The sequence below is a fragment of the Primulina tabacum genome, chromosome 7 (assembly GCF_025594145.1).
Source record: "Primulina tabacum isolate GXHZ01 chromosome 7, ASM2559414v2, whole genome shotgun sequence".
Taxonomy (NCBI): domain Eukaryota; kingdom Viridiplantae; phylum Streptophyta; class Magnoliopsida; order Lamiales; family Gesneriaceae; genus Primulina; species Primulina tabacum.
In genome coordinates, this window is record NC_134556.1 from 34,479,602 (window position 1) to 34,499,672 (window position 20,071).

General features: G+C 35.7%; 2 protein-coding genes and 1 pseudogene across 5 annotated transcripts; 1 reads left to right on the plus strand and 2 right to left on the minus strand.

The window, feature by feature from the left end:
* Positions 1–1,364: 1,364 nt before the first annotated feature.
* On the minus strand, positions 1,365–7,113 carry LOC142551409 (uncharacterized protein At1g76660-like). Of its 3 annotated transcripts, none has more exons than XM_075660638.1 (4): positions 6,898–7,113; positions 5,786–5,911; positions 2,441–3,614; positions 1,365–1,839 (listed from the first exon to the last, which is right to left on the minus strand). In XM_075660638.1, the coding sequence occupies exons 2-4, from the start codon at positions 5,837–5,839 to the stop codon at positions 1,604–1,606; spliced, it is 1,464 nt and encodes a 487-aa protein (XP_075516753.1). In that variant the 5' UTR covers positions 5,840–5,911; positions 6,898–7,113; the 3' UTR covers positions 1,365–1,603. The 3 variants fall into 3 exon arrangements, with proteins under 3 accessions (XP_075516753.1, XP_075516755.1, XP_075516754.1); XM_075660640.1 differs by having other exon boundaries at positions 5,786–5,956; positions 6,898–7,104; XM_075660639.1 differs by having other exon boundaries at positions 5,786–5,973; positions 6,898–7,104.
* A 780-nt stretch (positions 7,114–7,893) lies between these two features.
* On the plus strand, positions 7,894–10,083 carry LOC142550893 (uncharacterized). 2 transcript variants are annotated; one of them, XM_075659938.1, is made up of 4 exons: positions 7,894–7,993; positions 8,089–8,398; positions 8,612–8,794; positions 9,363–10,083. In XM_075659938.1, the coding sequence occupies exons 1-4, from the start codon at positions 7,943–7,945 to the stop codon at positions 9,650–9,652; spliced, it is 834 nt and encodes a 277-aa protein (XP_075516053.1). In that variant the 5' UTR covers positions 7,894–7,942; the 3' UTR covers positions 9,653–10,083. The 2 variants fall into 2 exon arrangements, with proteins under 2 accessions (XP_075516053.1, XP_075516054.1); XM_075659939.1 differs by having other exon boundaries at positions 8,618–8,794; positions 9,363–10,082.
* A 416-nt stretch (positions 10,084–10,499) lies between these two features.
* On the minus strand, positions 10,500–19,078 carry LOC142551411 (uncharacterized; annotated as a pseudogene).
* Between the last annotated feature and the right edge of the window lie 993 nt (positions 19,079–20,071).

Genomic DNA, 20,071 nt, shown 5'->3' on the forward strand with positions numbered 1-20,071 from the left:
TTTCACAAGTATGTTATATAATATTACATGTTTTAACATATGAATCACATATTTAGCTGGGTCGACACAAAGTAGACCTTGTTGCTTTGCTTTTGGGTCGACCCAAAGGTATATCCTACAAAATTCAACAAAAATTAAGATAATAAGATAATTAGAATAAACAAAAATTAATAATAAAAGTAATTAAAAAAAACAAACATGGCAGGTTTCTTCTTAGTTTTGGTCGAACAAGAATTCTTCTTGGTCGACAAAGAAATAATTTTTGGTCGACCCATAATATTTGGTCGACCAATTTTTCTGGGTGGACTCTTAGATTTTCTCAAAATAGATTATGTGTCGACCGACCGAGAAGAAAAAGAAAATGAGAATTAATTAAGTTAAAAAATTTAATTGATAATCAAAAGTTAACTCCTTGTTTCTTAAAAAAAAAGTCAGAATCCTTATTTTTTAAATACTTTATCTCTCACTCCTACTTTTTTAATTGTCCCAATTTGGGGCTCTCCTTTCTTTTTTTTAACGACAAAAATTTATTTAGGACGATTTCACGGGTCGTATTTTGTGAGACAGATTTTTTATTTGGATCATCCATAAAAAATATTACTTTTTATGCTAAGAGTATTACTTTTATTGTAAATATCGGTAGGGTTGCCTCGTCTCACAGATAAAAATTCGTGAAACCGTTTCACAAAATACCTACTCTTTTTTAATTAGAAATATTGCTAATATTAACATGTTAACGAACATCTATTTCGTCAATTCGAACATCTTGTACAAATTAACGATCTTCTTTCTTTTGTTTGTTTTGTGCGTTACAGTTCCAAATAGAACACTATGAAATTTACATGTTTATCACATAAAATGAACACGACATTTTATAATCCCTTGTCATGGAACATTTTTACAAGATTCTAGATCGTACAGCCAGACATGACCTCGATATAATTAATGTTTCTAAAATAAAAATTTTAGAATCTACAATATTATAAATGTCATTATGGTAACAGTTATGTATGACTTGTCCTACCAAAATGTTTTCCAATTTGACCTTAACATCATATTTCAGACATGGATTTCTTTCCATTTATTATTATTAATTTCGACATCCCTCGACAATTTTTGTAGATTTTACTCACCAACTACACTTAAGATAAGACATTTTGTAATTTATTTACCTATTATTTAAAATCTAGAGAACCAAGTAGAAAATCATAACCAAGTCCATAAGCTTTAAATCTAATTTCTTAAAAAAAAATCATAAACAACCAAAGTAAAAGTGAATATATATATATATAAACAAGACAAATTACAATGCATCTGCTATGATGGTTGCATATTAATAAATAGCACATCTAAGAACCAAAACAAGAAGCAATTTCAAGTTGCATTTTCTTAAAAATTTACAAACACGAGTTTCATACTCTATTCCAAGTTATATATGTTACATGCATAGAGCCTTCAAAGACACCAGACAAGAGTTTGGCTAAGCAGCCAGGGCTCATTCAAAAGTTGCATCTTCTGTAAAAGAAACCCACGATGGGACTAGACTCGACAGCTTCAAATACATACAAAGCAACGGTTCCTACACATCCAATCATAATGTTATTCATGCCAAGCCATGCAAGTAATCTAAGTTTTCCCTGCGACTACGACCTTCTCTCAGGCTTCGGCCTCTCCGGTACTCGATTTCTGCATCAGAATTTGATGAACCAAAATGGTGTTTCCAGCCAATTCTCGAACCGGCAGCATTAGCAAATATATCTTCATCGTCACTAAGCATTTGGCTACCAGGAAATCTCCGCCCAGATCCATCTCCAAATCGTTTGTTTTTTTGGACTGGCTCTGGGGAAGTAACAAAAACTAACGTCAATAAATCATGAAAAAAGATGAATCCAAGAATCCAGCAATGGTAGAAAACACACATCCAAATTTTCTTACCAAACTAGGGATTCATTAAACCGGAAAAAAATATAACACCATATTTGGTTTCATTTTCACAGAAATAAAAAGTAAAAACAACCATTTTCACCTTATTTTCAATTATTTTCCTCGAACACATTCCATCTCTAATTTCGATCTTCACATTCTCCTATACTGTCATTATTTTCGATTAAACTTTTCACCATGGCATGAAATTCAAGATATTACTTTGTTTTCTAAACAATAAACTCTTTCAAGTTTTAGAATGCCCCGCAAATTTTTAAAAGAACAAACCACCAAAATCCTCCATGACGTGCCCGTATATAGAAAATGTCTCCTTTTACTAAAAAATGATTTCCAGAAACCAAATTAAAAACCAAACATTTCCGAGTATTTTAGGGAAGACCACAAATTGTATCGCAAGTTAATGGTCAGTGAACCATAAGAAAGACTTTCAACACTTTTATATGGTTCAAACTTTAAAAGGAACAGCATATATGAAAAATGGGTAATGATAGTTCACCTTCGATACTGTTATATGAACCTGGCACCCCAGAACGCACCCCATCTGCGCGATTCAGTCCAGCTTTACTGACCTGTGGACTAGGAAAGTCTACTGATCTTTCACCTATTTGTGCACCTTTTGCCATTACAGTTAAAATATGCTCTTCCACAGGCTTGCTCGAGGTAAAAAGTGTCGTGCTAAAAGGTTCCTCTGATACATCAGAAATCTCAACATAATTAGTTGTAGTGATGATTTCATCAGCACTGAACCCAAAGGACGCCCTGTAAGCTTCTAGTTCTTCAGTGTCGGTTGGTTTGCAAGTTTTGTTCTGCCTACTTTGATGTCCATTCACACCATTTGCGTATGCGTCTGTATCTCTTGAGATGCTTAACCTACCACCAGAATGAGAAAATGATGACTGGTCCAGGTAGAACTGGGCAAATGTTTCCGGACAGAAGAAATTGGAGTCTTGACGTGATTTAGAGACACCAGATTCCTGAAGCCCAAGAAACCTGCCGGAATCTGACTTAGCATATGAAGTTTCCAGAGAAGGAATTGAAGGATCCCATTGAAGGGGAAACTCCCTCTCATTAAAAGATGAGGATAAACGATCACCAGAAGTCCTCGAAACAGGTGATCTGAGAGCACTTGCAGGACTTCCGGGATAGAGTGAATAAGTTGATTGCATATCATTTGCAGTAGAATAATTGGTCTTATTGTTGCTTTTTATTTTGGAAGAGGATGAAAGGAAATGGGCATAGGGCACGTCAGGAGAAGATGGAGTAGTTAGATGTGCCAACTCTGGCGGGGGTGTTAATGGAGCTGTAGATGGCTCAGTTGTGAAAGTTGAAAATACGGGAGGAGATACCAGTTGTGTCTCGTGTGCATATGGACCTGTAACAAACATGGTAGAAGAAGGGCCTCTGGGTGAATTGGCAGACAAGAAACAGTTTGGCGACTGAACAGTTGACGGGAGTGCAGAATTTGAGAAAGAAGCAGGAGAAGATGGTGGAGCTAAAAGTGATAGAGCAATTCCAGTAGTCTGACTAGGCAATCCACCAGGTTGATGTCCATTCGGCTGATTTGCTAACACATTGGCTTCAGGAATTCGAGAAGCGGGTACAATACGCTTTCCACCTTGTTGTTTGCGAAAACAAGATAGTCCACCCAAACAACCTCCCCACCTCTTTATCTGTCAACAAAATAAATTATCAGCCCAAGAGTCCTATGAAAAGGTTATTAAGCAGAACAAATGTATTAAGAATCAATCGATACAAAATAGGAGCTAAATAATATCAAGAATATCTTTTGGAGTGTGAGAATGAATATAACTTGTTTTACTGAAACACTTACCATTATCAATAGAATTATGGTTTTCCCATTTTTTAAAAATTTACAATGATATCATAAGACACCTTACTAGAAATGTAGCACCTACGTGAAGCCATAATGAGATTTCATTCATAAGTTGCTAGAACTGATAGACTGATAGTCCTGTCACCATTACCATTGTTACCACTATTATAAGAATCTGCAACTATAACGACTCCGTCTCAACTTTAATATAGTCCTCCACAGCATTCCCACCCCTGGAAGAGGTGGTGGACTGGTGCAGCCAAAGGTCATTGAAAGGAATATTTTATTCCCTATTTATTTTTGTTATAAGATTTTGTCTTTCTAGATTAAAAGATCTTACTTGATTTATCTCTAGATATTATAGGATTGATTTTAATATGATTTTTATCTCTAAAATATTTTTATCCATGTTTAAAATAGTTTTATATCTAATTAAAATCTTGTTTCTATATTTTCTATGATCTTTTATAGAATGGTTTTTAGGTCAAGCATGAGATATAAATACAGAGGGCCTTACATCCGTGGGAGAGTTTTTTCGTGGACTGGAGTTTTTTTCTGAACATACACGAAGTCCAAGGTTGAAGAATTTGAGTGATTGATTCACGTTTATACCGTGTTGCTAATTAGTGTTGACGACACTTGAAGAATTACGTTGACTCAGAGTGTTAATCGAAGATTGTTCTTTTATTTATTTTAAGCAACTTCGATTTATGCATCTAGTTTCTATTTTGTTTATTTTGATGCATGTTAATTTTTGGAGCGTCAAGGAATTTACCGACATGTGAATCAGTGCAAAGAAGATGGCCTGACTGCGTATTAAGTCCGCATTGGTGTTGTCTATGCCGAAAGCAAGATGAAAATCAAGATCATTTACCTACATTGCTCCTTCTCCGGTGCTATTTGGATGAAAGCCTTAAAAGAGCTGGGATTCTAATGGGCATTTCCAAGGAAGGCTCAAGATCTATTCATTATTGAACCAGGGTGTCAGCAGTGGGAGAAAGTCATCCCGAGTCTGGTATGTGATAGTCCATTGCACATTTTGGTCATTATGGTTGGAAAGAAATCACATAATATTTGAAGATGAGTCGGAGTCTGCAGAACAAGTTTGGGAGAAGATAAAGCTCAGAGTTGCCAACTGGTTGACGCAATTGCCAGAGTACAATCACCTATGTATATCAGACGTAGTTAGGGACTGGAAATTTTTATGGTCATGTAACCAAGTGAATGGTGTCATAGAGCAGTGCTTTAAGTATTTATTTGGTAATACTCTTGCGGATTACTCATCCACCTCTACTGTAACATTATCCAATATTATAATAAAGTTTGTTTACTATATAAATAAAAGATTTACATATTTTTCTAGTGAATTTTTGCCATGAGAAGTTGTACAAGTACATAAGTTAAACATGTCCTTTATTCATTAAAATTATATTTGTGTGCTTGTAATTAACTTTCACTGCATGTTGTACACTCGTATTGACAACACTGTGTCACAACACTAAAAATCTGATACACACAATATATTTATTTCATGTACGTTTATGATCAACAACACCCTTTCAGTCACATTCCCACACCAGATAAGATGTAGCTCCATATGGATAATTTCTCAAAGGAAAGACAGGAAATTCAGTCACTAAAATAAAACCACTCAATCACTAGTCTATTCATTGCGGTCAAAAGGCCCTAATCCAAACTGATTCTGAGCTAAACAGTGAGGGGGAAAAAAAGGTTAGGCGACTCCTAGTTTCCACCAGTCTCTTCTCTACTTCAATGGACGAGAAGTGTTGAGAGCATGGGCAGTCATATTATCTATATCCATAAATTATTTCCATAATCAAGTACATAACGATATACTACTAAATCGATAAGATTACCGAAAGCCAGGACTAAAAAGAAATTTACCAATAAAGGGGAGAAAAAATGAATGCAACATACTTCTTTCTGCGAAAGAATGCAAGTGACTGTAATGAAAGTAGAATCTTCTAAATTCATGTAGCAACATACCCGAGGTGTTGATGGTTGCTGCTGCAGCAGAAACCGATTCTGCTCTGACGCCATAGAGAATCTGGTGTGCAGAGTCCCACACGCGAAACCTCCAGACCTATAACCACCTAAGTTTATTGGCACCACCTGATGATTTAACAAAGAGCAACTTTTCAGCTGTTTATCTTCCTTCTGTGCAAGAATCAAAACTAAAATAACATGTGGATCAATCAGTACACCTCAGAAGTATATTACATGTTCAAACGTTTCTCTTGGCAAATGGATGAAAAAAAAAAGTAATTTATTCAACATATAACGCGGAAGACTGCCTCACCAATCACTTCCACACATAAGCTAGCAAACCCAAATTGGGGTAGCTGCAAAACGTAGTCCATGTAAATAAGCTACAAGCAAATAAGAAAAAAATCTTTCTTTCAACCAATTCCTAACCGGGTCAATTTCAAAGAATATTTTTTCAACCTACTCTATATTTTGCAAACATACGGGGTCAAATACAAGTGGTATGCAATACCAACCTGGTATATTTTAGTTCATATATAATAATATAATAAAATTATTTTATATATACTATTATTACAATTGATAGTTTCATTCAGAAGCCCAGATTTCTCCAATTCCCTCCCATCACCGTTTTTGGAAATTGTCCTACGTTTTTCAGTTCTTGGAACCAATAAAAATAATCATTTTCACCTGTTACTCAAAGATTTATCGTTTTTGTTACGAATGAGCACAAAAATGGCCCCACTGAAAAATGTACAAAAATAAAGAAATATTTAAGAAGATTCTCAACAACCACCACCGAATTCTTCCGTGGACCAGCGAGGGAGTGATGGTCTCTCAAATGAGCATATCTATAAGTTACATGCAAATCTGTTAACTTCCTTCTCTAAATCTAAATAAATTAATGTCTCCCTTAACCCATCCCCAAACTAAACTAAACTTACCATTAAATCCGAAGGAAGAAACAAAGTAACAACAAAAAAAACCCACAAATATAGCAGTTCTAAAGTAGAACTGAAAAGCTCAGAAACCCATTTAAAAATTCACCAAGATGATAAGCCAGTAAAAACACGCAAAAAAAGAAAAAGAAAAATACTGTAAAAATGCAGCACCTGAAACGAGCAAAAACTACATTTCCATGAATCCTGCTAATGGGAAGAACAAATGGGCTCAGAGGATAGGAGAGATCTGCAGAAATCGAGCGGAAATCAGGTAGACGTAGAGCAGGAAAAAGACTGTGTTCGCTTTTATGCTTTGTGAAAGGGAAAGGGAAAGCAATGGCCAGATCTAATCTGCAATCTGGCCTTTCTTTGCTGTGAATTTGCTGATTTTTTATTTTTATTTTTTGTTATTTTTTTATTTGTGAAAATAATATAATAATTATCATTTTATTGTACTGATTTGTTGTCGAACAAATAATGATAAATAAATAAATAAATAAATACGAACATCATAAGACGGATTGATTATTATAAATAGAATACTTGATCAATTTTTTAATATTTTCTATTATATACAAAAATATTTGGTTTGTATAAAATTTGACTGTTCTTATATTTATCAGGTCAATTGTTAATTTAACATATGACCAATATTAATTTTGATACTTGTCATATGAGTAGATCTTTTGTGAGACGGTCTCACGAATCTTTATCTGTGATACCGGTCAATCTTACCGATATTCACAATAAAAATAATATTTTTTCATGAATGACCCAAATAAGATATATGTCTCACAAAATACGACCCGTGAGACCGTCTCACACAAGTTTTTGTCCTGTCATATTGCTAGAATCCTATGAAATATATATTTACTTGCAATGAAATACGTCACGTTTTGATTGTAATACTCAACAAGAACAATTATTATATTTCAAAATTTTGAAGAAAATGTGATAAATGATTTTGACATCGATATTTATTAAAATTTGTATTTTTTTTTAAATATAATCATAGTTTTTCAATTTTATTTCAAATATTAATGTCATTCATGTATAATACCAAAAGAGTCCATTAAGAACAGTCCCAGTCCAACCCAAATACGGGCCCAAAACCCGGACCCAAATATGACATAAATTGCTCTCTCTCGAAATTTGAATCCAAAGCCCTAATCCCCGCCATTATTGGTTGCATTCTCAGCTCTGAATCTGAAGCAACATGCAGACCAAATTCATTGCCGTCCAGTGTTTTCAATGCTCAACTATGCAGGCAAGCTTTTTATCTGCTATATCTACTTGAAATTTGTGCGTTTATGCTATATAAATTGGTTGAATATCTGTGCATTTACCCTGTTCTCTCTGCAGGTGAAGCAGGCCAAAAAGAGCAGCAATAAATGGGTATGCGTCGTGTGCAACCAGAAGCAATCCGTTCTCCGTGTGTTTGCCGAAGGTTTAATGGCCAAAGATATCCGGCAGTTCGTCCAGAAATTCAACATGTCCCGTCAATTATCGGATCGAAAAGAATCAGCCCTAGAAGAAGTAGAGGATATCTTTGAGGAGGAGGGATTTTCCGTAATGGAAGATCAGAAGAAGAAAAGGAGTGATTGGACCGAGTATGTTGAGTATGATCAGGATGAAGGCTCCGAAAGATTTGAGAAATATGAGCGCGCAAAAGGTGATCGTGTTAAACTATATTGTTATATTAATCAGAGTTTGATTCCATGTGGGAATGGGGACGATCGACCTTGGATGCCAAAAAAATCAAATGTTATGCTTGTAGAATGTAATCGTTGTTCCCACCCGATATATACGTTGCACTTGTCACCCCACGATTAGTGGGTCTGTCTAATGATAATTGATTGTTGTATCATTTTGATGTGATTTAAAGGTGCAGATTATGGGGGTGATACATTTGATGAGGCGATGGTTGTGACAGAGATGCCCAAACCGGTGCTTAAAAAGCCAAAATTGAAGGATTATGCTGCTGGGATCGGGCGTGGCAAAAATCTTTTGAAATCAGTGTTTCCAAATAGAAGTAAAGACAAAAGACCGAAGAATGCTCGATATCAAGGTGAATTCAATCACTTCTGGTAAATTGGATGATTTGCTCTTTCGTTGAATGATACTTTAATTATGTATAACTTGTTTTTAAGAGATTTTGATCAATTTCTTTTATCTTGAATGCGTGAAATGCTGCTGTGTATGGAACATTTTTTAAAGCAGTGTTCTGATTCATCTATCTTGTATTTGAGCTACCTTTTAACATTTAAGGCCTAAAATTGGTGATTAAATAAAGAAAGAACAACTTATGGATTATCCTCAGTTCGAACTTGTAGTTTTGCACATCGACCCGTAAGAAATTTTAGGGAGATGGGAATTTGCTCATGTTTTGCTTTTTGTTTGGACCGACATTTTATCTGAATCCAATCATAAAAGGGTTTCATCGGCCCCCACAGTTCAAATGCCTATAATTTGAATGAAATTCCTCGGAAGCTAGTATGCCACCTACTCTTTCTGAAAAAGAATTCATAATTATACGATGATGCTCAGCAACCTCATGGAAAATCCCAATTTTCAAACCTAATTCCCAAAAGTGTTTATTTTATTTGGACTGTAGATAATCAAATTAGTTGATGCAGATATGCAGCAGATGCGAAGTATTTGTTCTGACGAGGAGGAACAAATTGAGTTACATCGAGAAAACATGGCTTCTAAACAAAATAGCTTCATGACACAAATTCTAGATGATGACAATGATTTAGCAGAGAGAACTGATGTATCAACTTCCAAGCAAAGTGAGTACATAACACTGAGCGAGAACGAAAATACTTCCAACGGACAATTAAACCATAAAATAGCTGCAAATGGACCAGTGTCAAAGTGGAGTAGCTACATAACTAAAGAAGATGACACCGACTTTTCAGATTAGAGGGAGTGGAGACTTGAGCGATCAGATCACTAGTCATTTAATGATGGTGCACTCAAGAAATCAGTGAATAGAGTGATGGCAATCGATGAAGATGAAGTCCAAATCGAATTCTTGGAGGTGCCACTTTTGCATGTTTAAGTTCCTCGATTGCTACTGACTAATATTTTGTTATACAGCATTAGATTATACTGCAGCTGTATATATGACATTATTTGGTTACCACCTTCTACTGAATCCCCGTTCTTAAACTGTGATCATGGCTACATCTTGCTATCTGTGTACGGATTAAATAGGTTTTGTTAAGATCAAGTTACATTAATCAAAGACTCTCAACCAAAATGATTTGATTAATAATTATCAGTGATCCTATTTAATCTGCTGCTATAGATTAAGCTATCGGGATCTCATCCATTTCGGAGGTTGGAGGAGGTTAATCAATAGGGGAATCAGTTGGTATTCTTTTTGAAATTGTGATGTTGGATATAAAATAATTTGTTTTGAAGATATATTAATAATACCAGATTTCATATCATATGTTATTCGAAATTCTTATTTCCGGGACAAAAAATGACTTGCCTGGGAGGCTGCAAGAAGTGTTTGGCCTTTTATAATGTAGGATATTTCAGATTTTTTCGTATAGAAGGTTAGGGAGCATTATTTTATTTTTATGTTGTATAATAGATTTCAAATTTTTAGACACATTTACTAACAATTGATATTTTGATTTCAAATTAACCCAAAATACATGTCGTTTGAAATATATTGTCAAATTAAATTCATTTTAAAAACTTCCACCCGAATACAACCATAATAATAAAATTCAGTTTGAGATCGTAGTTGATTTCTCGTAGCTCATTTCCTCATTCAAGGCACATTGAACGTGCCTAACAAAATAAAAACAAAAACATAAAAATAAAAGAACCACCATTCACCAAACTTACAACGGCGGTCAAAAATTTTACGGTAGTTAAAAAAAAACACGCAAGTTTAGTGTAGCTTCCCACTCAAGATGGCTCTCTTACTCCAGTGAACTTATCAGCAAACTGAAGCACAAAAAACCAGGGCACGAGCAATATGGACTCCACGGGTAGCTTGGAATGGTTCAGAGTTTCTTGAAAAAGTAAAACTCGGTAGTTTGAAGAATTATTCGACCATGTATTTGTACAGGTCAGTTTTTCTTCATGAGATACAAAATCTTCAGTTCACGGTCAAGTGACAAGGGGCGACAGACCCCCATACAGTTCCTTTCCAATGGGTACGAGAAAAGAACTCATGGTATCTTGAAAAGTTTTTTCAATTTGAAGAGTAATCTTTTCTCCTCAACGGACAAGTCTTCCTGTGCATATTCAATTGACGAATAAAAGAAGTGTCATGATTTAACACCTTTCAACTACTAACACATGAACAAGCTTTTCAAAATAAGAGGATAAGCCTGATTCTCCAAGGAACCTGTACTTGTCAGCTAAAACAAGTAATGTATGGAGCAAGAAGTGAAAATATGCATTAAAAGCCCATATTTACTGACCGCATAATGTTCTTTCAGCGCATCAAGGGAGTTTCTTGAGATTTTGCTCACAAGCTCATCTTCAATCTCAAAATGCCGGCCAAACATCTTCTGCTGTTCCTCGGAATTACTGCCTATTATCTGCAAACAAAAACTATCACTTCAACAAAAAACAATGAAAAACTCAAAATATTTGAGTCAAACGTTCCGTAGTATATAAAGGTATGCAGTGTCGAACATTTTAAAATGTAGCAGATACATTAATTTAATGCTTCAGTTGCACAATCAATTTGAATGGCCTTATATTCAAACGAAAAGAAAGAACCACATATAAAGGTCCCCAGAAAATCAAATATGGCAGCAAATGTAAATCTCAAACCTTAATGGTCACCTTCTGGCCTTTCTTGGCATAATCACCAGGACTGTGATTGTTCTTAAATGAAGCTATGCGACCAGTATCAATAAACTCCCTTTGGGGAACACATAGTGGAGTTCCAATCTGCATAAATTCAATTCAAGACAAACTATGATCTCAACAAATAAAGAGGGAAAAAATGCAACAAACAAATCTATCAAGATTAACGCAAATATTAAAAAAGTAGACACATCCAAAGAGACACTTCCCACCAAACAAGTATTCCACCCTCATAAATGTATAGCTTGGTTGGATTTGCATGTTGATGAGATGATTTTGTACCAAAAATGAATGCTTTAACCATAGAAATTAAGTGATAGGCCGTAAAAAGGAAAACTTGAATAGAAATTCATTCTCTATTCACAATGGAAAACCACCATCATGAAAATCAAATTACTATAAACTTTGTACTATGACCACATCAATCACTTTCAATCACATGTGCCTGGGTTGATTCCAGCAAGAGTGTTTACTTAATTTCAAACAGAGCACTAGGACACGGGATCCAATGCAGCAAATTCTACAAGTTTGCAATATAAGGGGATGTATGATGATGATAGAGATGATGGGGCACATATATATGATGCTTGAAATAAGGGTAGTTTGATGATCTACCTTCGCAATGCCTTCGAGGACATCAACCCCCAAGATAATGGGATCCTTCTTATTGAACACACAGTTGGGTATAATCTTGAGAACACATGGAAAAACTGCTTCTTCAGAAGCTTTTTTCTTCTTTTCCTCCTTAAGATTATCTATATAGGCCTTAAATTGATCAAACAAGTGATAAATAATGTCAGCAATGAATATTTTCACACCAAGTTCATCAGCCAGTTCCCGAGCTTCTGGTGTCACTTTAACATCAAAGGCCAGTACAGTCCCATACTCTTTTTTCTTCTCCAGCATAACACTGGCCTTCATCACATCTTTCTTGTGTACCGGGCCTATGCTTATGCCACTGACAGGTATGTTGACAACAGGAGTCTTCAAGAACTCCAATAATGCTTCTAATGACCCAAGAGTAGATGCTTGAACATAAACTCCCTCATCGCTTTTATCTATTCTACTCATCAATAACTTCATATCCCCCATAGCTTGCTCTTTGATGTTATCCAAATCATCATCAGGCCCCACAACATAGAGACTTGAGCCTGCAATGGCATGCTCAAGGCCCTATATGGCAAAACAAGAAAAAGGGGCACAAATTATCAGCAGCAATCCAACTTAAACACTTGAACATGCACAATTGCTAAGTGAGTGCCAAATTATTTCAGCACATCAAAAACATATTAGAATATCTAGTTTCACCTTCAATAACATTAATAAATTACAAACAAACCACCATTTCAAAAACTTTCTAAGACATACTGTTTCCACACATAAATTAAGTAGTCCAATAATATCAGCATTTAATCCCGGCAAATCATGAACAACTGCAAATTCCCAGCACACTTCCAAAAAATTGAACAAATTACAATCAATTTAAGAACTTCAAATTTCTCTCTCAACCACATAAATCTACAAACTTCAAGAACTTCATAGCTGTGTGTCAGAACTTTTTAAGTGTCTTATTTATTTCAGCGATAAGTAGAAGAATGAATAATTAAAAAATGTGAGAGGTATGGTAAAAACACAAAAAAGGGATAGAAAGGAGAAAAAGAGGATAAAATAAGGCTGGGAATTAATCCACAGAGGGGAATTTTTTTTGCATGCCTTGTGTCTGTTCATATATATTGAGGTGACCATATGGAAGGTTTATGCCTAGCCATAAGACAGAAAGATGCCCAGGATTGCACAATGATTCATTAAGAAGCTGGGTGCACACTTTTCATCCCTTGAGAACCAGGATTGTTTGTTTGCTGGGTCAGCTTTTCAGATTACAAAGTAAACAAAATGAGGGGCGGCTATTAAAGCCAGCGGACTCAGCATGCAATAGAAGTGATTCCTTGAAGATGATATGGAGTCCCAAAAAATGAAGTGCATAAATCACAAGTTCAAATCAGTTTCCAAAGAGTACAACCAGAACATGGCATCCTAAATAAACAGTTTTAGGTCATGACAATGTCTTTATTTGTACCCAAAAGAACTTATCAATAAACCATGCCAATTTCCACCTATCGTTGAAAATTATTATTAGTGCAACTTTTGACCAAGTTACCTGTGCAGTGATCTTTATACCCTGGGCAGCCTTGATTTCTTTATGACGTAAATAAGTTCCCTGGATTTAAATAATGACAAAACTGTGAGATTTCAGTCAATATATCAAATCTAATCTTCATGAAAGTGAATCAATGGAAATAATCACTTTTGGATCTCTGTTTCGATCACAGAATATAAAAAAGATCAAAGACCAATGCTCCAATCTCCAAATCAAAAAAAATTGATCCTACAGCATCAAAATGGTAACACGGTGACAGTATTTTTAAATAAAAACCAAAATATGATTGGGAAAAAAATTATCTTCCACAAACTTTCAAAAATATCTTGTTCTAACACTCAATATGAAAATGCTTGAACTCCATTCACATCCACCACTATATTCTATAATAATAATTACACGAGAGAATTGATGATAAAGAAAAAGAAAGATGCATAAAATGCTGGAAATTCATATAAGCTCCTCGTCATACTTCACACAAAAGGAAAACACCTACATTATACATTCTAAATGCTAATGACTTGTGACAGCTGTGCTCACTGCCTCACTGCTAACAAATCACACAAAATTCTTTGATTCATAAAAGCACTTATCACTAAAACTAATTCACTAGTGGGAAAGCCTGAGGTCATTAGTGAATAGTGATGGTTTATGGAACTTCACCCTCTAGCAAAAAAAATTATCAGCACCACCTATATTATTCAAATAAACTACATGGTTACACAGAAAATGGGACATTTGAACCCTGTTCGACATGGATATCACTAAACAGCATTAGAGAAAAACCTTTGATCTCTAAATAATATCATTTGATGTTTTCATTCAATTTTAATTCTAATTCATATCATGAATATCAGAATATGCTTTATCAGTTATCAACCTCGGGGCACATAATCTTCTTTATGTTCCAAGGTTTTAAATTTCAAGCAAGATATATATCTAACACCCCAAATCCAAGCCTATATTGCCATTCATATTTGGTTACCCAAGGCTTGTGTAGTCCATCAATTATTGTCAACGCCAAACTAACAATTGTTCTATCAGTGATCTACAATAATGAAGGATAACAAACAAAACTCCAGAGCATACCTTTTCAACAAAATGTAGCCACCTTTCGTAGAATTATTGATATCTCATTATGACTAGTAAAAGTCTGGAGGACCAAGTGGATTCGCATCAAATTTCAAGTGTACGCATATTTGCTAAGTCTACGAACATTGCAGGTGGAAGAGAATTGGATTGAAGGAAAAAGTAGTTTAAAATAAATAATAAAGACTGGTGTTAGGAAAAAAACATATTGTAGTCTGCCATAAAAAAAATATATATATAATCAAGAAATGTTCACCTTGACTCGGAGCTCCTTCATTGGGTGGGGTGTCAATAACGCTCTAATTGAAGTAACAATAGGCCCCTAAAAGTACAGTGGATGAATGTGAATTTTCCAACAAAGGATCCAAAAATGAAATAAACCTTGAAATCCATACCTGTAAGCCACAAACAACAATTCGGTCCCCATCATGAAGTACCCCATTTACCAACACCGCATCAGTTGTTGTTCCATGCCCTTCAATCACCTTAACCTCCAAAACAGTACACTGCCACAGAGAAGGATGTAAACAACATTGCCTCACAACCGGACAATATTTCTCACAATGAGGGAAGATGAAAGAAAACAAACCTGCACTTCATCACTAAATGTCAACCTTTCTACCATTGTCTTCTGGGTCCATTGAACCATTAGTAACAATAAATCAGGGATGCCTTCACCACTGTTATAGCCAGAATCACAAACATTATAAGGTTATATTGACAGTTCTACAAGAAAGACAACCGAAAATACTAAACCAGCTACAAAAACTAATAAAGTTCGCAGGAAACAGAAACCTTATAGCACTAGTGGGTACGATGCTGAAAGTTTCTCCCATTTCTTTGTTTTTGTAATATAACTCTGTGTTAAGCCCTTGCTCTTTTAACTGTGATAACCTAAACAGGAAAAAAATGTCTACCAGCCAAAGCCATTCTGAAAACTATACTAAACATAAGAGATCAAGATGACCTGAGTGAGCCTCGTATTAAACTGAATTTGAACATCTCTTGACTGTTGCTTCATTGCCTTCACAATTGGTGCATTGGGACATGTTTTCCAACCATATAACTTATCTACCTGCAAGTGCATAAGGAGAAGGAATCATAGAAATAAAGAACCACCAAATATTGGTATCGAAAACTTACAAGGGAAAAGTTACAATGCCACTCACTTTATTCAAGGCGACTATGAATTCAGTATTTCTCGACTTTAGAAGACCAAGGGATTCAATGGTCTGATGTTCCAAGCCATGCATTATATCGACCACCAAAATTGCAATATCACATAATCCTGATCCTCGAGAACGTAAATTAGTAAAAGATTCGTGTCCCGGGGTATCAATAACTAACAGACCAGGGACATTAAGCTTCGCATCAGCTTTCAGTTCCCTAGTTCTCTCACGAATGTTGGCAGCAGGGAAATAGGTTGCACCAATTTGCTGAGTAATCCCACCAGCCTCGCCCTCTTGGACATTAGTACCTCTTATGCAATCCAGCAATTTTGTTTTGCCAGTATCAACATGGCCCATAATACAGCATATTGGTGAACGAAGATTTTGTCCACCCTGTACAGTAACAGGACCATCATCCGATTTTGGTGTTTCCTCTTTAACAAGAACATTTTTTATCTTGTCGGAATTAGCAGCAACTTTGTTGTTGTTTTTGTCTGCGTCCTCAGCCTCACAATCCTTCCTTCTAACTTCCACATTATTGGATCTAAGTGGCATAGTCGAGGCAACTTTTTCCGACAATCCAACTGACTTGGTTGCAACAGATGGCAGCTCAACATCCTGAGCCGCAGTCCTTGCGCTCTTTATCTCCTTCTTTGGCAAAAGCTGAGGCTCTGAGTCAATTTCTTCATCAGCAAATGCACTTTTACCTGACAACTTAAGATCAGCATCATCCCAACTTTTAGCATCCCACTCAGCATCATCGTCGTCTTCTTCTTCTTCCTCCTCTTCCTCTTCCATTCCATTTTCTTCAAATACATCAGGAGCCTCTACATTAACCTTTGCACTCAATACTTCAGCTTCCTCAATGTTGTCCGCTTCCACATAATCAACCTCGGAAGTAATTTCTTGCTGGATCCCCCTTGTGTCTGTGCTCTCGACCTCTGCAGGGGCTGCTCCATTAGATTGTGGCAGTGTCTTTGATTTTTTCTTCTGATAGAGGGGTCGCTTGGCTGGTGCTCCGGTATTATCACCAGGTAACTGCAAGCCCCCAGCATTGGCAAGTATTTGCTTCCTCATTGCTTCCAATCTACGAGCTTCTTCCTTTTGTTTTCCAGTTAAAAGCTTCCCTTCTAATTTTTTTTTTAGAAGTTTTTCCTTTTCTTTTTCCTTTTTTAAGCGCTTTCTCTCTTCAGCTAATCGTTCCAATTCTTCTAATTGGCGTCTTTCTTCTTCTTCTTTCCTTAATCGCTCCCCTTCTTCCCGTTTTTTCTGCTCTTCTGCTTCCTTCATTCTAGCAAGTTTCTCTTGCATCTTCCGGACATGCTTCCGAACTTTCTCGTCTGTTACTTTACTGTTCATATCAGTCTTAGCTTCTTCCTGCTTTTCTTCAGTTGCAAGTGAAGCTGCGGCTGCCCTTTTCTCCTTTTCTTTTTCTTTCTTCTTTTTCTTTTTCTTCGAAGTTACTGACTCCATAGGTTCTTCTTCTTCAGCTTCTTTATCCCCAGAAACCTCTTCTAGCTGGGACTGGTTCTGTACCTTTTCCACTGGTCGCACTAGGAGCTGAAGCAAGAGTTGGAACAGTTTTTGACACTGGAGGTGCCTCAACAAGTTCGGCTAAAATTTTGTCAAGGTCTTCTTCTTCTTGAACAGCTTTCCCACCCTTTTTCTTCTTCTTTTTTTTCTTTGAAGTTTCTGACACGTCTTCGTTTAACTGCTTTTGATTTTTTAAATAATCAGATTCTTTACTGAAAGCATCTGCAGCAGGTTGATTAAATTCCAGGACCTGAGAGTATGCATCCCTGTTTCCAATATCATTTGCGCTATTGACACTGTTATTCTTCGTCTTAGACGACTTTTTCTTACCTGAGAATTTAATCGCTAATACATCTTCCTCTTGATCATCATCAGCACCTCGTACCAGATGATCCCCTGTTTCTGAAACTGATGTATCCTCTTCATTTTCATCTTCAAGCACTGCTGCAGTAAATGAAGTTCCAGAAGACTTCTCTGAACCCTTCAATGACTTTGTCTTCTTCTTACCTGCAAAACTAATTCCAATGTCATCGTCGTCATCCTCTTTAAAACTCAAGTCTTCGATCTCATCATCCCCATCAAGCACATCATAACCAGCTGCAGAAGAGACATTTCCACCGCTCTTCTTACTCTTCGAAGGTTTCTTCTTCCAAGGTAAAGAAATCAAGGCCCCATCATCATCAGTCACGGCCTGTTCTTCATCCTCATCACTAACAGCATCAAAGACCGATGACCTAGACCCACTTCCACCACCACCCCTTTTAGTATTTGATGGTTTTTTTTTCCCTGTAAAGACTGTGACATCCTCACTGCAATCTTCATCATTCTTCGTTTCAGCATCGCCCTCATCCTTATCTTCTCCTAATAACCCAAAATTCGAATTGCTAAATATGCTATTACTTCCATTCTTCCCTTTGGTCTTCTTCTTACCAGCAAATTTTATATCATCCTCTTCATCAACTTTATTATCCTACACTTGCTCATCATCGTCCTTTAGACGCCTTTTATTCGAAACACCTTTTTTTCCCTTCTCTCTATTACCTGCAGGAGCCACTTTCTCTTCTGGAACGGCAGCCTCCTCTGATAATTCAGTCCCAATTGAGTATTCATCATCGTCAATCACAAACGCATTCTTCTTCGACTTACCTGCGCCACCTCCGATGGCACTACTTTCCTCGTCGCGAGCAGTTGGCTTCTTTCTCACCATCGGTACTTTTCGTGTGATATCGACTAATAAATTATCTGCCCAGTTCACCGAAATCTCTACAAAACCACAGCATCAAATCAACACACAATGAAGAAAACTGATTACAGCAAACATTCACAAAAATCTAACTAATACTCCTCATTTTACGGAAATAAATCAAATCAAATAATAGGAAATGTATATAGTACGCAAAAAAATTGCTGAGAATTTCATACCTATCAGATAGGAATCGAAACGCTTGCACGGATTGAGGCCGAAAAATATATATGAACCGCAGATTCAGAGGAGAGGAAAAGAAATATTTCGGTTCGGGGATTGAAGTTTGTATCATGCAGGGGGGTTACATAGCGAATCGGGTAATCACGAAGTTGTATCATGCAGGTGGGTGATATAAAGAATCGGCTGTTCTGTATATAATGAGAATCGTGATTTTTGGATATATAATTATTTATTTAAATATAAAATATAAGAATGTATTTTTGAATTATGATATTATTATAAAAATAATAAATTAAAATATATTAAATAATACATTATGTTCGAAATTTTCAAAAAAAACATTAAATTATAAAATCTAATACAATATATTCAAGAATTTTAAAATTTAAATAAAAGATATCGATCAAATCTGGAAAAAAATAATACATAGCAATGTAACTTTTGCCCGCCAAAAAGTTAATAAATTCAATGCAATCTATGTACGTCTTGAACGTGTACAAGAAAACAGTCTACATTCAACCATCTAGTCCAATATAGATTTCAAAAATTACATATACTTGGGGACAAAGTTTTTGAGATTTAGCAAGATTATATGTATGGAAAAATTATTTCAAAATTATGGAAGAAATATCAACCGAATTATGGTAAAATTTTCACTTCCACACATATAAATACCAAACCCCATTCTTGAAATTTAAATCATTTCATCGCTCTATATTTTCAAAAATCTTCATCCCAAGTGCTCTCAAATTTTGAGTCAAAGTTATGTCAAATATTGAATTGTTGTCAACGTTCATAAAATTATTTCCACCACTTTTATGCTCAAAATCCAATATAATCGTTCAGAGTACATTATCTATTTTTTGAATAACATATCCAAACTTCATCCAAATCCGACAGTTAATTTTTTATATATAGCCTCCGATAGAAAACAACACATATTCTAGGTGAGAATAACATACTTAATTTTTTTAATTTCATAAACAGATCAAAATAACTTCCAAACCCGATATTCACTGTTCACAATTTATTTGACGTACTTGTGGACGTAATGTTAAGTATAAGTTCTATCTAACGATTTAATGAGTTGCAAATGATTCTGCAAAGTGACTACTTTTCCGGTCA

Bases quoted from the DNA above. Each gene is read 5' to 3' on its own strand.
- LOC142551409 (XM_075660638.1), bottom strand. From the start codon at position 5,839: ATGGCGTCAGAGCAGAATCGGTTTCTGCTGCAGCAGCAACCATCAACA. The intron at 3,615-5,785 runs GTATGTTGCTAC...TTTTGTTGACAG, and splicing joins AGCAACCATCAACACCTCGG to ATAAAGAGGTGGGGAGGTTG. The intron at 1,840-2,440 runs GTGAACTATCAT...TTACTTCCCCAG, and splicing joins TTCATATAACAGTATCGAAG to AGCCAGTCCAAAAAAACAAA.
- LOC142550893 (XM_075659938.1), top strand. From the start codon at position 7,943: ATGCAGACCAAATTCATTGCCGTCCAGTGTTTTCAATGCTCAACTATG. The intron at 7,994-8,088 runs GCAAGCTTTTTA...TTCTCTCTGCAG, and splicing joins TTCAATGCTCAACTATGCAG to GTGAAGCAGGCCAAAAAGAG. The intron at 8,795-9,362 runs GTGAATTCAATC...TAGTTGATGCAG, and splicing joins GAAGAATGCTCGATATCAAG to ATATGCAGCAGATGCGAAGT.